At 46.2% G+C, this 13,306-nt stretch overlaps 1 protein-coding gene across 4 annotated transcripts in view; it reads right to left on the reverse strand.

Annotated features, from left to right (window-relative positions):
* Positions 1 to 11,607: 11,607 nt before the first annotated feature.
* Positions 11,608 to 13,306, reverse strand: part of LOC137161463 (melanocortin-2 receptor accessory protein 2-like) — a 138,444-nt gene continuing 136,745 nt past the window's right edge. For all 4 annotated transcript variants that reach the window (XM_067560745.1, XM_067560742.1, XM_067560741.1 and 1 more), the window contains one exon: positions 11,608 to 12,707. In XM_067560745.1, coding sequence (XP_067416846.1) covers positions 12,314 to 12,707 — 394 coding nt within the window. In that variant the 3' untranslated portion in view covers positions 11,608 to 12,313. The remainder of the gene's footprint in view (positions 12,708 to 13,306) is intronic.

The raw sequence follows: 13,306 nt of genomic DNA on the forward strand, positions 1-13,306 counted from the left end.
GTTACTCAGCTTGTGCAGTGAAGATGGTTCTTTGAGATGTGACCCCCTATGGGTGCACCACAACCACCCACCTCCCCTCTACTTCAGAGTTCTTATAATTGATTCTGTGGTAGAGAGAAGGAAGTGAGGAGGGTTCACCCATGAATGCTGGCTAGCCTTGTGGCAGGAAAGGATCAGTGCATGCACAGGCTGAACGGACACTGTTACCAAAGTTCTCCAATCAGCAGAACAAGGATGCAGACATACTTTCAGTGGAGCTACTCACAGAACCTAACTTTCCCATATTCTAGGTGAATGCTCTAACCACTTGGGCTATAATGGGATTTGGGGGGGGGTCCCTCTTATTCCATAGGAAAGCAGTGACAGACTTGGGTGCCTAACTCCAGGGGAAGTAGGGTCACAGTTGAGAATGCTAAGGCCCTTAATGGGAGTGAGGAACCTATATATTTTTGTGGAGCCAGTCCCTAAGCTCTACCCCTTTCCTCTGCATTTCATTCCTGGGTAGCTTAGGGAATGTGGATGCCTGATGCCAGCCTACAAATTCCACTGAGCAGCTGTCTACATCAATCTTCTTTGTGGGTCAACCAATTATAGGACACATTCTCTCTCACTAGCACCAGCTTTGCCTACCATGATCCACTGGGAATTATTTATTTTAGTCTTTATAAGTATCGTGACCATCAGCATGGGTGTGATATTCCTCTACTTGCCTGCATAGGTAGATGAGGGTGAAATGTCTGCTAACAGTATATAAATACCACAGCTAAGGCATCTTTGCCCTGATCCTGAGTGAAAGGAGAAAGAAGGGCTGAACCAGCACTTGGGGGAAGACGCTACCTCACTCTCTCTCTCTCTCTCGCTCTTAGCCCTAGCTTTGGGAAAATCTCCTGAGGGGTTAAAAAGGTGCCATAGCAGAAGGGGATGATGGAAGTGGTCAGCACAGCTGGAAGTTGACAGAGTTTCAGTCACCCTGTTGCAGGTTGACACAGAGACAGAGACACACACACAGGTTCTGCAGTAAGCACTGTTGCCAGGTGCCCAGTGAAAACAAGGGGGCAGGGCACATACATACACACACACACATGCAAGGCTGAGTCATGTCTGCCCTAGGGCTTGAGGGGACTATAAAACTCAGGTAAGCCCACATGCACATAGGCTCTTATTTTTAAATCTACTGGGCTAAGCCCTGTGTGCCATTTGGACAAATAAATCACACCTTTTGGAGAAACTGCTTATTTGTCACTAGACACTTACTGACCCAGACTCCCAAAGGCAAACTCCAGCAGGGGCCAAGCCCAGTTGGCCCTTCTAGGTAACACAGTTGGCACTCGGGGAAGGATGGCACAGAGAGCCAATCAACAAGCACTAAGTTGGGAGGGAACTGGAAAAGGGTCTCAGAAGAAACAACTTACCTTGATGTCTATGCTACCTACTCTGTTTCTTTTCTCTCTTAACTGGAACAGCTACAGCAATTTTATGGTCTTTCATCAGAGAGCTACAAGCAAACTTTTTTGAACTATTTGTAATGTAAAATATTGCCTTCCCTTACTGCACAGTAATAAATCTCCTTCACAGCAAGCAGTCATGTAATAAGAGGAAAGACGCGCTCTAGGGCTACACTAAATTCATTTTGGTAGGAAATGCTTCAATCGCTTTTCAACACTCATAATCAAATAACGTTAGAGTCTTGCTCCCCCACACCTTGATAAGCAACAAATGCTGTCCATCATAGACTGCTTGTTTTGCAGTTACTCTGCAGAGACTCAGATCTGATTAGGTGGACATGGCAAAGTCCTTTAGCTACAGACAAGTCTTTTTCCTAAATAAAAGGGAAATTACTTTAGCATCTGAGAGCTAAGCCTTTAGGCTTTGTTCCCAGCTCAGCACCTACCCTAGCATTTAAATGATTAACTTTTGATATTCTCTGCGCTAGAATCCTTTCCTTTTGGTCTGAAGCGCATCATACTTGTCTCCACAAAAATACAACACAGCTAGAGGCTCAATTCAGCCCCCAACCAATGCAGGTACTACTTCCAGTGGATGTAGTAGGACTAGGTTTTTGTAACTAAGGGCAGCAGTTGACCATGAATATTTATACAAGTGATGGCTTGGTCTGTACTTAAAGATTAAATCAACACAGCTATGTCAGTCAGCAGTACAGGGGAAAAATACACCTTGACTGACACAGTTATACCACATAACCGCTGTGAACACTTCACCTCCTCAAGCATGGTTGCTAAATCAAGAGATGTTCCTACACCAACAGAGAAACCCCTTACTCCAGCAGTGTAGGCTCCATGTAAACCATGTGGTTAAGACAGCATAGCTACAGTGCTGTAGCTAGGGCAGTGTAGTGTCATCATACCATTTACTACTTTGAGCAGTGATTTTGGTCAGATTGCCCACAGCAAAGGGGTTGGCTGGGTCAGACTTTGGATGATAGAGGACTCAGCTAAAGAGGCGCAAGATGCAGAGGTGTTGATTTAAGATGCACCCTTTTTCCTTCTGACTTAGTTTTAAACCAAATACCTCCATATGGTGTTCAGGTTCAGTATGTTGCTTGAGGGGATGTCTTGACGTTGAGCCCCTGGAGTATTTATACTCATTAAAGAGCCACTGACTTGTTAGTGTCAGTACGCTACTCAGGTACCAGTTATTACCTGCAGTTTACCACCAGCAATTTCAAGATAAGTATCCTTTCTAAGATGCTGTTACACTTTTATAACTTGCTACCAAAACTGCAGGAGGTAGTTGCATTTTACTAGTGACATAATGGGGGACCATTTAACTGTTTGTAAACTCTTTTTTTTTTTTTTTTTTTTTTTAGTACCAAGCACCATTATGCTCCAGATGCAGCACAACTACACTAATCATTTTCTCCAGGGGTGAATTTGGGATTAGGAAATATCCTTTCAACAAATGCCAGCTGGTAACTTAAGCAGCCTTCCCTTTGTGTTGGACCCAGATTTCACCGTTCCACTTTGAAATATAGCCCCTTTACTGATTTCAAAAGATCTCAAGAGACCTTCAGTTACTGTAACACACTCTCTTCACCACCTTTGTGAAGAAATGTTTTGCTCTGACAGCTGCAGATTTAATTTAAATATCAAATTTAATTAAATCTTTTAAAACTGTGAACATTGGTACAAAAGCGCTAGCAACATAAAAATAAATGCTGTATCCACAGTGAACACAAGCAACCTCTGCATTCCCTACAAGCTTTGCAACACAGCATATGTTAGCTCCTTCTATTTGTCAGGTGACATGGAGGGAAGAGCTCACTGCTAAAGCACCACCAACCACACCTTCCACCACACAAACAGGATTAGAGCACACGTGACCTAGTTTCTCCTTGTCCCCTTCCAGCATCTGAGGGCCCAAGAAATCCTCTGATTGGCCCTACCACTAACCACTGCATATCCTGGTAAATATGCAATTCCCAAGTGACTAGGCTTTTGTCTTGGGGCCCAGGCTGGAAATATGAGGGGGATGTAGGTCCTCCCATGCAGGACTTCTATTTTGATAGAAGTGTTCCTCAGGTACTTTCTATGGTGGATGTGATGTTGTAAAGTGTCAATGCAATTTTTTTTTCACTCATATCAAAATAACCTTTGCACAAATGAAACAGCCACAAAAAAATATACTTAAGTTGTCAAGACAAATTGGAAAGAAAAAGGACTAATAAATTGGGTTTTAAACAATGTATGTTAAGAAACAAAATTGAGAGAGACAAGGTGGGTGAGGTAGTATCTTTTATTGGACTTATTTCTGTTGGAGAAACATGCTTTCAAGCTACACAGAGCTCTTCCACAGGTCTGGGAAAGATACTCTGTGTCACAGCTAAACCAGGTCAAACAGAAAGCTTGTCTCTCTCACCAACAAGTTGATCCAATAAAAGAGATTACTGCACCCATCTTTTCTCTCTAATATCTTGGGACCAACATGGCTACAACACCGCATATAAAATAAATTCAGTCATCCAAATGGTTGACACAAATTCATAAGGCTCTTTACTTTAAGAGAATGTTGGCCTTCTGTTTTGTGCTTGTGTTATTCATGGACAAAAACTTTGAATAATGTATTCATTATAACAGAAACTGGGTATACTATTGCACGCCATGGTACTAGCAAAACACTAAGACAATAGACTGTCTCTCAGTGATGGCAATATGACACTATACACACGTCTAATCTTTTTCAATACATTTGCCATATGCTACTTGTCTAAGTCTGAACTACCTGTAGTCTCAGACTCTTTGAGTGCTTCTACATGTCCCTTCAAATGTAGGTGTGTGCTAGCCCTGAGCACAGCTGCTGGAAAATTTTCCCTCAGTGGTATCAGTCAGCTCAGCTCTGGCGCCACCTGGAGTCATAGAATCATAGAATATTAGGGTTGGAAGGGTCATCTAGTCCAGCTCCCTGCTCAGAGCAGAACGAACCACAACTAAATAATCCCAGTCAGGGCTTTGTCAAACTGCACCTTAAAAACCTCTAAGGATGGAAATTCCACCATCTCCCTATGTAATCCATTCCAGTGCTTCACCACCCTCCTAGTGAAAACGTTTTTCCTAATATCCAAGCTAGGCCTCCCCCACTGCAACTTAAGACCACTGCTCCTTGTTCTGTCATCGGCCACCACTGAGAACAGCCTACCTCCATCCTCGGTGTAACCCCTCTTCAGGTAGTTGAAGGCTGCTATCAAAGCCTCCCTCATTCTTCTCTTCTTCAGATTAAACAACCCAGTTCCCTCAGTCTCTCCTCATAAGTCAAGTGCTCCAGCCCCCTTATCATTTTCGTTGCCCTCCACTGGACTCTCTCCAATTTGTCCACATACTTCCTGTAGTGGGAGGGGCCAAAACTGGACACAGTACTCCAGATGTGGCCTCACCAGTGCCAAATAGAGGGGAATAATAACTTCCCTCGCTCGGCTGGCAATGCTCCTACTAATGCAACCCAATATGCCATTAGCTTTCTTGACAATAAGGGCACACTGTTGACTCATCCAGCATCTTGTCCACTGTAACCCCAAGAATCTTTTCTGCAGAACTGCTGTCTAACCAGCCAGTCCCCAGTCCGTAGCGGTGCATGGGATTCTTCCGTCCTAAGTGCAGGACTCTGCACTTAATCTCATCGGATTTCTTTTGGACCAAGCCTCCAATTTATCTGTCACTCTGTATCCTATCCTTACCCTCCAGTGTATCTACCCCTCCTTCAGCTTAGTGTCATCTGCAAACTTGCTGAGGGTTCAATCTATACCCATCCTCCAGATCATTAAATGAAGATGTTGAACAAATCTGGCCTCAGGACTGACCCCGGGGCACTCTGCTTGTTACCAGCTGCCAACTAGACATCAAGCCGTTGATCAGTACCCGTTGAGCCCGATGATCTAGCCAGCTTTCTATCCATCTTATAGTTCATTCATCCAACCCATACTACTACTTTAACTTGTTGGCAAGAATACTGTGAGAGATCATACCAAAAGCTTTGCTAAAATCAAAATATATCATGTCCACCACTTTCCCTACATCCACAGATCCAGTTCTCTTATCATAGAAGGCAATCAAGTTGGTCAGACATGACTTGCCCTTGGTGAATCCAGGCTGATTGTTCCAGATCACCTTCCTCTCTTTCAAGTGCCTCAAAATGGATTCCTTGAGGACCTGCTCCATGATTTTTCCAGGAACGGAGGTGAGGCTGACTGGTCTGTAGTTCCACTTTAAACCTGCTGCCTATTAATTTCTTGTGTTATGAGAAGAGTGAATAACACTTCCTTATTTACTTTCTCCAACCAGTCATGATTTTACAGACCTCTATCATATCTCCCCTTAGTTGTTTCTTTTCCAAGCTGAAAAGTCCTAGTTTTATTAATCTCTCCTCATATGGAAGCTTTTCCATACTCCTAATCATTTTAGTTGCCCTTTCTGTACCTTTTCCAATTCCAATGCATATTTTTTGAGATGAGGTGACCAGATCTGCACGCAGTATTCAAGATGTGGGTGTACCACGGATTTATAAAGAGGCAATTTGATATTTTCTGTCTTCTTATTTATCCCATTCATAATGATTCCTAACATTCTGTTCACTTTTTTGACTGCTGCTGCATATTGGATGTTTTCATAGAACTATCCACCATGACTCCAAGATCTCTTTCTTGAGTGGTAACAGCTAATTTAGAACCCATCATTTTATATGTATAGCTGGGATTATGTTTTCCAATGTGCATTACTTTGTATTTAACAACACTGAATTTCATCTGCCATTTGTTGCCCATTCACCCAGTTTTGTGAGATCCATTTGTAACTTTTCAGTCTGCTTTGGACTCAACTATTTTGAGTAGTTTTGTAAGAAGACAAACCTGCGGCGAAGGCGTCAACCCCCTGCTCAAAGCAGGACTAACCTCAACTATGTCATCCCAGCCAGGGCTTTGTCAAGCCTCAGCTTAAAAACCTCTAACGATGGAAATTCCACCACCTCCCTAGATAACCCATTCCAGTGCTTCACCACCCTCCTAGTGAAAAACTTTTTCCTAATGTCCAACCTAGACCTCCCCCTGCAACTTGAGACCGTTGCTCCTTGTTCTGTCATCTGCCACCACCAAGAACAGCCTAGCCCCATCCTCCCTGGAACCCCCTTTCAGGTAGTTAAAGGCCGCTATCAAATCCCCCCTCATTCTTCTCTTTTGCAGACTAAACAAGCCGAGTTCCCTCAGCCTCTCCTCATAAGTCCTGTGCTTCAGCCCCCTAATCATTTTTGTTGCCCTCTGCTGGACTCTCTCCAACTTGTCCGCATCCTTTTTATAGTGGGGGGGCCGAAAACTGGACACAATATTCTAAATGCGGCCTCACCAATGCCGAATAGAGGGGAATAATCACTTCCTGTGACGTGCTGGCAATGCCCCTCCTAATGCAGCCCAATATGCTATTAGCTTAGACAACCAGGGCACACTGCTGACTCATATCCAGCTTTTTATCCACTGTTACCCCCTGGTCCTTTTCTGCAGAGCTGCTGCCCAGCTCATCGGTCCCCAGTCTATAGCTGTGCATGGGAGTCTTCCTTCCTAAGTGGAGGTCTCTGCACTTTTCTTTGTTGAACCTCATTAGATTTCTTTTGGCCCAATCCTCCAGTTTGTTTAGGTCACTCTGTATCCTATCCCTACCTTGCAGGGTATCTACCACTCCCCCCAGTTTAGTGTCGTCCGCAAACTTGCTGAGGGTGCAATCTACCCCATCCTCCAGATCATTAATAAAGATGTTGAACAAAACCGGCCCCAGGACCGACCCCTGGGGCACTCCACTTGTGACCGGTTGCCAGCCAGACATGGAGCCATTGATCACTACTCATTGAGCCCTATGCTCTAGCCAGTTCTCTTTCCATTTTATAGTCCATTCATCCAACCCATACTTCTTTAACTTGCTGATAAGAATACTGTGAGAGACAGTATCAAAAGCTTTGCTAAAGTCAAGGTATATCACATCCACCGCCTTCCCTATATCCACAGAGCCAGTCACCTCATCATAGAAAGCAATCAGGTTGGTCAGGCATGACTTTCCCTTGGTGAATCCGTGTTGACTCTTCCTGATCACCTTCCTCTCTTCCAAGTGCCTTAAAATGGATTCCTTGAGGACCTGCTCCATGATTTTTCCAGGGATTGAGGTGAGGCTGACCGGTCTGTAGTACCCTCTGTAGTACCCTGGATCCTCTTTCCTCCCTTTTTTGAAGTTGGGCACTACATTTGCTTTTTTCCAGTCCTCAGGGACCTCCCCTTGTTGCCATGACTTTCAAAGATAATAGCCAATGGCTCTGAAATCACCTCAGCCAACTCCCTCAGCACCCTCGGGTGCATTGCATCCGGCCCCATGGACTTATGTATGTCTAAGCCTTCTAAATAGTCTTGGACCCGTTCCTTCAGCGCTGCAGGATGTTCGCCTCCTTCCCATTCTGTGCCACCCAGTACAGCAGTCTGGGAGCTGATCTTGTCTGTGAAGCCAGAGGCAAAAAAAGCATCGAGTACCTCAGCTTTCTCCACATCCTCCGTCATTCTTCCTGCCATCTGCTGGGAGGACTCTCACAGGAAGAGGGGCAGGGTTTTTAGGTGATCTCCCCAGTCCTCATCCGCATCCATGCCTGCCTTCCCCCCAACACACCACAATCCTGGATGAAGGAATCACGGTGGCTTGGGCAGCGCTCCAAACATCCGGTGACACTGCTGCCTCAGAGGAAAAGGCTATAGCCTCCACCTTTTTCCACAAGGAGGTGCTCGTGGCTGCAACCCTCAGGCCTGTCCCAGGAGGTGCTGCAATCAAGCCAGGACCTCCCACTATGGGTTGGCCCTCTTCTCCAATCAGAAGGATGTGAGGCGGCTCAGTCGGAGGGACTCCAGGGCCACGGTTTGCCCTGGGCCGGTGCACACCTCAGACTCCCAGGCGGCGGTCATGGCCAGGCACAGCAGCAACCAAGACCTCCACCTAGGCCCTTTCAACCCTACAAAAGAGGTCAGCCCCCCAACTCGTCCTCAGCAAAAGCCCCCCCCATGGGGTCGGTCAATTGTAGGAGACAGTTTTGATGGTGTGCCCTACGGCTCTCCTGGACCTGCCCTGCCCTGTCCTGAACAAGTTCAGGCCTTCTACCCTGAAGGGGCAAAGATTACATCGGACCATTGGTCCTCGGAATAATCTCTGGGGGCTATGCTGTACCCTCCCCCCTCACGAGCAACTCCTTTTGCAGGTGGACACCCTCCTCAACATAGGAGCGATGGTTAGGGATCACCAAGGCAACGGGGGGGGGGTCTGAGACCCATACTACACCTGCATCATCTGAACAAATACGTCCAATGACTTGGATTTCGCAGGGTTTCCCTAGCCTCCATAATCCCTTCCCAGGATCCAGGGATGCAGCTCTCGACCTCAAGGACGCATACTTTCATGGGTCCTTCCTCCCCAGCCACAGGAACTTCCTCCGCTTCACAGTGGCTGGCTCCCGCTACCTATTTACAGCCCTTCCTTTGGCCTGTCGTCGGCTCCAGGGGTGTTCACCATATGCTTGACAATAGTGAAGGCCCACGGAAGGTGAGAATATGGGCAAATCTTCCCTTCTTGGACGATTGGCTGATCAGGGCAGGTCCAGGTTCCAAGTGCAGGAGAGTGTGACCCTCACTCCCTCCACATGCAGCAGCATGGGTCTGCTTCTAAACAAGCAAAAGCCCTCATTAACCCACATGCGATGCATAGAATTCACTGGGGGCTCTCTGGACGCTTCCCAGAACACAGCCTCCCTGCCTCAGCACATCTCGAGGCTAGGGTCTCTATCATCTCCCAGCTGCACCGATGCCTCATGACAACAGCCTGGGGGTCACAGCCGCTCATCCCAACGTTGAAGGGCGTCCCCTTCAGGGAACTGGAGCTATGTAGGCCACAGTGGCCTGCACACACGTAGTGGTTGGCCTCGGTGTACGTGCTGAGCAGACACCCACTGACTGGGTGGTCACAGTTCCCCTGCTCATCCTAGCCTCCCGAGGCTGGTGGAGATCGCCCAGGGCAACGTTGAAGGGCGTCCCCTTCAGGGAACTGGTTCCATCGGTCACCCTAATCTCAGACACCTCGGATGTGGGACAGAAGGCATGACCTTCTCCCCCAGGTCCATGGTCACCTGTTGCACCCGGACCGGGACTCCCTGCATCTCGTGGCCCGGAGGCCCCCGGTGGCCGACGGAGGGAGTGAGACCCTGCTCAGTGTGGGTCCAGCACCCCCTGATGGGCAGCAGGAAACCTTTTACATAGGTTGTGTGTCGGCCTAAGAGGTGACAGGTTCCCTATTTGGCGGAGTCCCGGGGCATTCCGCCCAGCCTCTCGCCTGTGTAGGTGATCCTGGAGTACCTGCTCCAGTTAAGGCTCCAGGATATGGTGCTGACCTTGTTGAAGGTTCACTTGGCAGCCGTTAGGTCTTCCATCAGCCACTAGAGGGAAACTCTCTGCTCTCCCATCCCATGTCGGTCAGGTTCCTCAAGGGGGTGGAGAGGCTTATCTGCAGGTCCGTGACCCGGTGCCAACCTGGGATCTCAACCCCGTCCTCTCGAGACTCCTGGGGCCCCCTTCTTGAATCCGTGGCTTCATGCCCTCTGCTCATGTTTTCATAGAAGGTACCCTCCCTGTTGGTCATTACCTCAGCTGGGAGGATCTCCGAAATTAGGGTCTTGACCTCGGAGCCCCTTATACAGCTATGAGATAAGGTGCAGTTGTGGCCACACCTGGCCTTCCTGCCAAGGTGGTTTCCCAATGTCATTGTAACCAACATATTTCTCCCCGTGTTTCCCAAACCGCACTGTTTGGAAGAGGAAGGGAGATGGCATTTGGCTGGATGCGGGACGAGCCGGCCTTCTACGTCAAGCATACAAAGCCGCTCGGGAAATCGATGCAGCTCTTTGTTGCAGTGGCGGACAGGATGAAAGGATCACCTGTCTCTGCCCAGCGCATCTCCACATGGAGGACATCCTGCATCAAGCGCCGCCATGAGCAAGCAAATGTGTCATCACAGTGCCCTCAACCAGAGCTCAGGCCTCCTCTGCAGCCTTCCTCGAGAGAGTACCCCGGCAGAACATTGGCAAATCCGCCACCTGGTTGTCGGTGCACACCTTCACGTCCCACTATGCCATTGTTCAGCAGGCAAGAGGGAACGTGGGTTTCGGCAGAGCCATGCTGATGAGAGCAGCTCACCAGTAATTCCTACCCACCTCCGAGGTATTGTTTTCAATCACCTATATTGGAATGGATACGAGCAATCACTCGAAGTAGAAAACAGGGTTACTTACCAGTAACTGTTGTTCTTCGAGATGTGTTGCTCATATCCATTCCACACCCACCCTCCGTCCCCGCTATTAGAGTTGGCAGAAAGAAGGGACTGAGGGGCCGTGGGGTCGGCAGTGCCTCGTACTGCGGCATGAGCGCAGCACTCCAGGGGGCATTAGAGCCAACCCTACGGGGTCTGCTAAGGGGAAAAAAGTTCCGGGAACCCTGCACGTCGGCGTGCACTCACCTATATTGGAATGGATATGAGCAACACATCTCGAAGAACAGTTACTGGTAAGTAACCCTGTTTTTTCCATTTGGGCCCTGACTTATTTTTCTGTAAATTATTGTCATCTCAGAGCCAATACTTCTTCCAGAGTTTAAAAGGTGAAAAAATAAGTTGCAATAAAGTAACTCTCCCCCAAACTCTATTTTGTTACAAATCAGTCTGAGTGGTTCTGCAAAGTTACCCAAAAAATTAGCATGTGTGAGCACTACAGTTGCAATTACTATGCAGACACTGTCTGTCTCTGATTAAAGTACAATGCAGCAGGTATCAATCCATTACAAATATACACTGTAGTAATCGGCCAGAACCATAGCCCTGTGCGCAAAACAGGAATGTTTTCAAACCAGTTTCCTATTATTTCTATATCAAATCCTGTGCTCACTATCTTAAAGGCACACTAACAATCAAGCCCACAACACTGAATTTTATTAATTGCACGGAGAACACATTCATTCTAGGTCTCTCTCTCGCTTTCTCTCTCTCTCACACACAAACGCACACACCTGCAAGAACATGAAATTTTCTGAAACACTAAATATTGCGACAGCCTTTATTTTTCTTCAGCAGCAGATGGAAACAGTATTTTGTAAACACTAACAACATAATATACAAAGCAACATCTCTAGAATTTTGATAAACAGGGTTTCAGCAACCTCTAAAAGCTGCTAGGAGTCATGGGTGCAGATTAATGACAAGCAGATTTCCATTATGTTGGTTATGTTCCAAAATAATCTGCCTTTTGGAAGCAGGGTGGAGATTCAGACGTCCAAAAGGTGCCTCCTCCTCTTATTCCTCCATTCAGTCTTGATTTGAGTTTACAGTCCTCCTGGCCAAAGAGTTCCATACCACTCCTTTTAGGATCCAATGATACTCCTCTCTGTGCAGACACAGCAATCCCCACAAAGCAGGTCAAGTGCATTGTAACTCTCATATTGCGTTAGTGTGTTCTGCTACCACTACACAGCTGGTATGATGGCTACTTAAATAAAACAAATAGCAAGCAACAGCAGCAATTGTGATGAAGAAGGTTTTGATCTTAGGAAACACTTGAAAATGACACAAGTCTTGACATAAAATATTAAGTATTTCACTTTATACCAAAGTGAATTCAGTCAGTTCAATAGTCACAATAAAAAAAACAGGCATAAGATATGAAATACCTTCTATTGAAATATCCAAAAAGGTCTGATGTTAGCAGCTGAATAAGAAACACTAAAGATACTTGCTTTAGAAATCAAGATTTTTCAGTCAAGGATCTGATGTGAGGTTTGGATAACTGGTTTGCTTTCTAAAATGATTGGTGGCTCGGAAATCAGCAGATCATCTTCACCCAGTAAAGAATTCTGGTCAGTGTTCACGAAGTTGGGGATGTTACATTTTGTAAGGTAATTCGGATCCTCCTCCAACCTTTCACTGCTCCTAGCTACTTCCTGGAAGTGAATATTACTGTCCATACCGGGAGCTTTGGGGCTTTGTTTTGTTTTGCCCAAATGCTCCACTTCATTAATGTAAAAGTGAAAGAGTGACCTGGACTCTTCAGCTACTTGACGCGAAAAGACCTTGTCTGATTCCAGAGGTTTTCCAAAGTCTGCCACAAAGCTTCTCACATGAAATCTTTTTTCAGAAGGCTCTGTATTGCTAGGAGGAGAGGAAAGCAAAATTATATTTACTAAAATAACCAAGAAAATAAAAATAGCTATTAGACTTAAAAATGATTACCTGTGAATATCAAATGTAACTTCAGTAGGCATCAAAATTGGGAATAAATGCAAAAATTTTCATTTGCCTAGGGCATGCTTAAAAGCTAAACTACTTGTACTTCATATTTTCTGTTGTGAATTGTTTATATTCCTATAGATGTTGTAATGCTGGGGTAGATCATTAATGCCAGCATTTCTACATGGCACTTTAATATGCAATGCACTGGAAAACCCTGATCCTCCCATTTCATTTAATCTGCCCTTAAATACTCCTCATTATTTAGTATTATGAGTAATAATTATAGCAGCACTAAACATTTTCAGAGCATTGTACAAAGCCTTAACTGACTTCTGTAGGGTGTGGATAATGGGTGCCACCTCCATGTCTCTTTTGTGACTAGCAATCACTTGACTAGCTGGTGGGCAGCAGAGGCATCTATGCAGCTGAAGTTTAAGGGGGTAGATCTACAAAGGGGACTTATACGCAGCACTGCAATGCCTAACGTTTAGCAGCCCTTGCTGCCTAGTGGAATAGGT

This window comes from Emydura macquarii, unplaced genomic scaffold, assembly GCF_026122565.2.
Source record: "Emydura macquarii macquarii isolate MOO-44397 ecotype Brisbane River unplaced genomic scaffold, CSIRO-AGI_Emac_v2 contig_2297, whole genome shotgun sequence".
NCBI lineage: Eukaryota > Metazoa > Chordata > Testudines > Chelidae > Emydura > Emydura macquarii.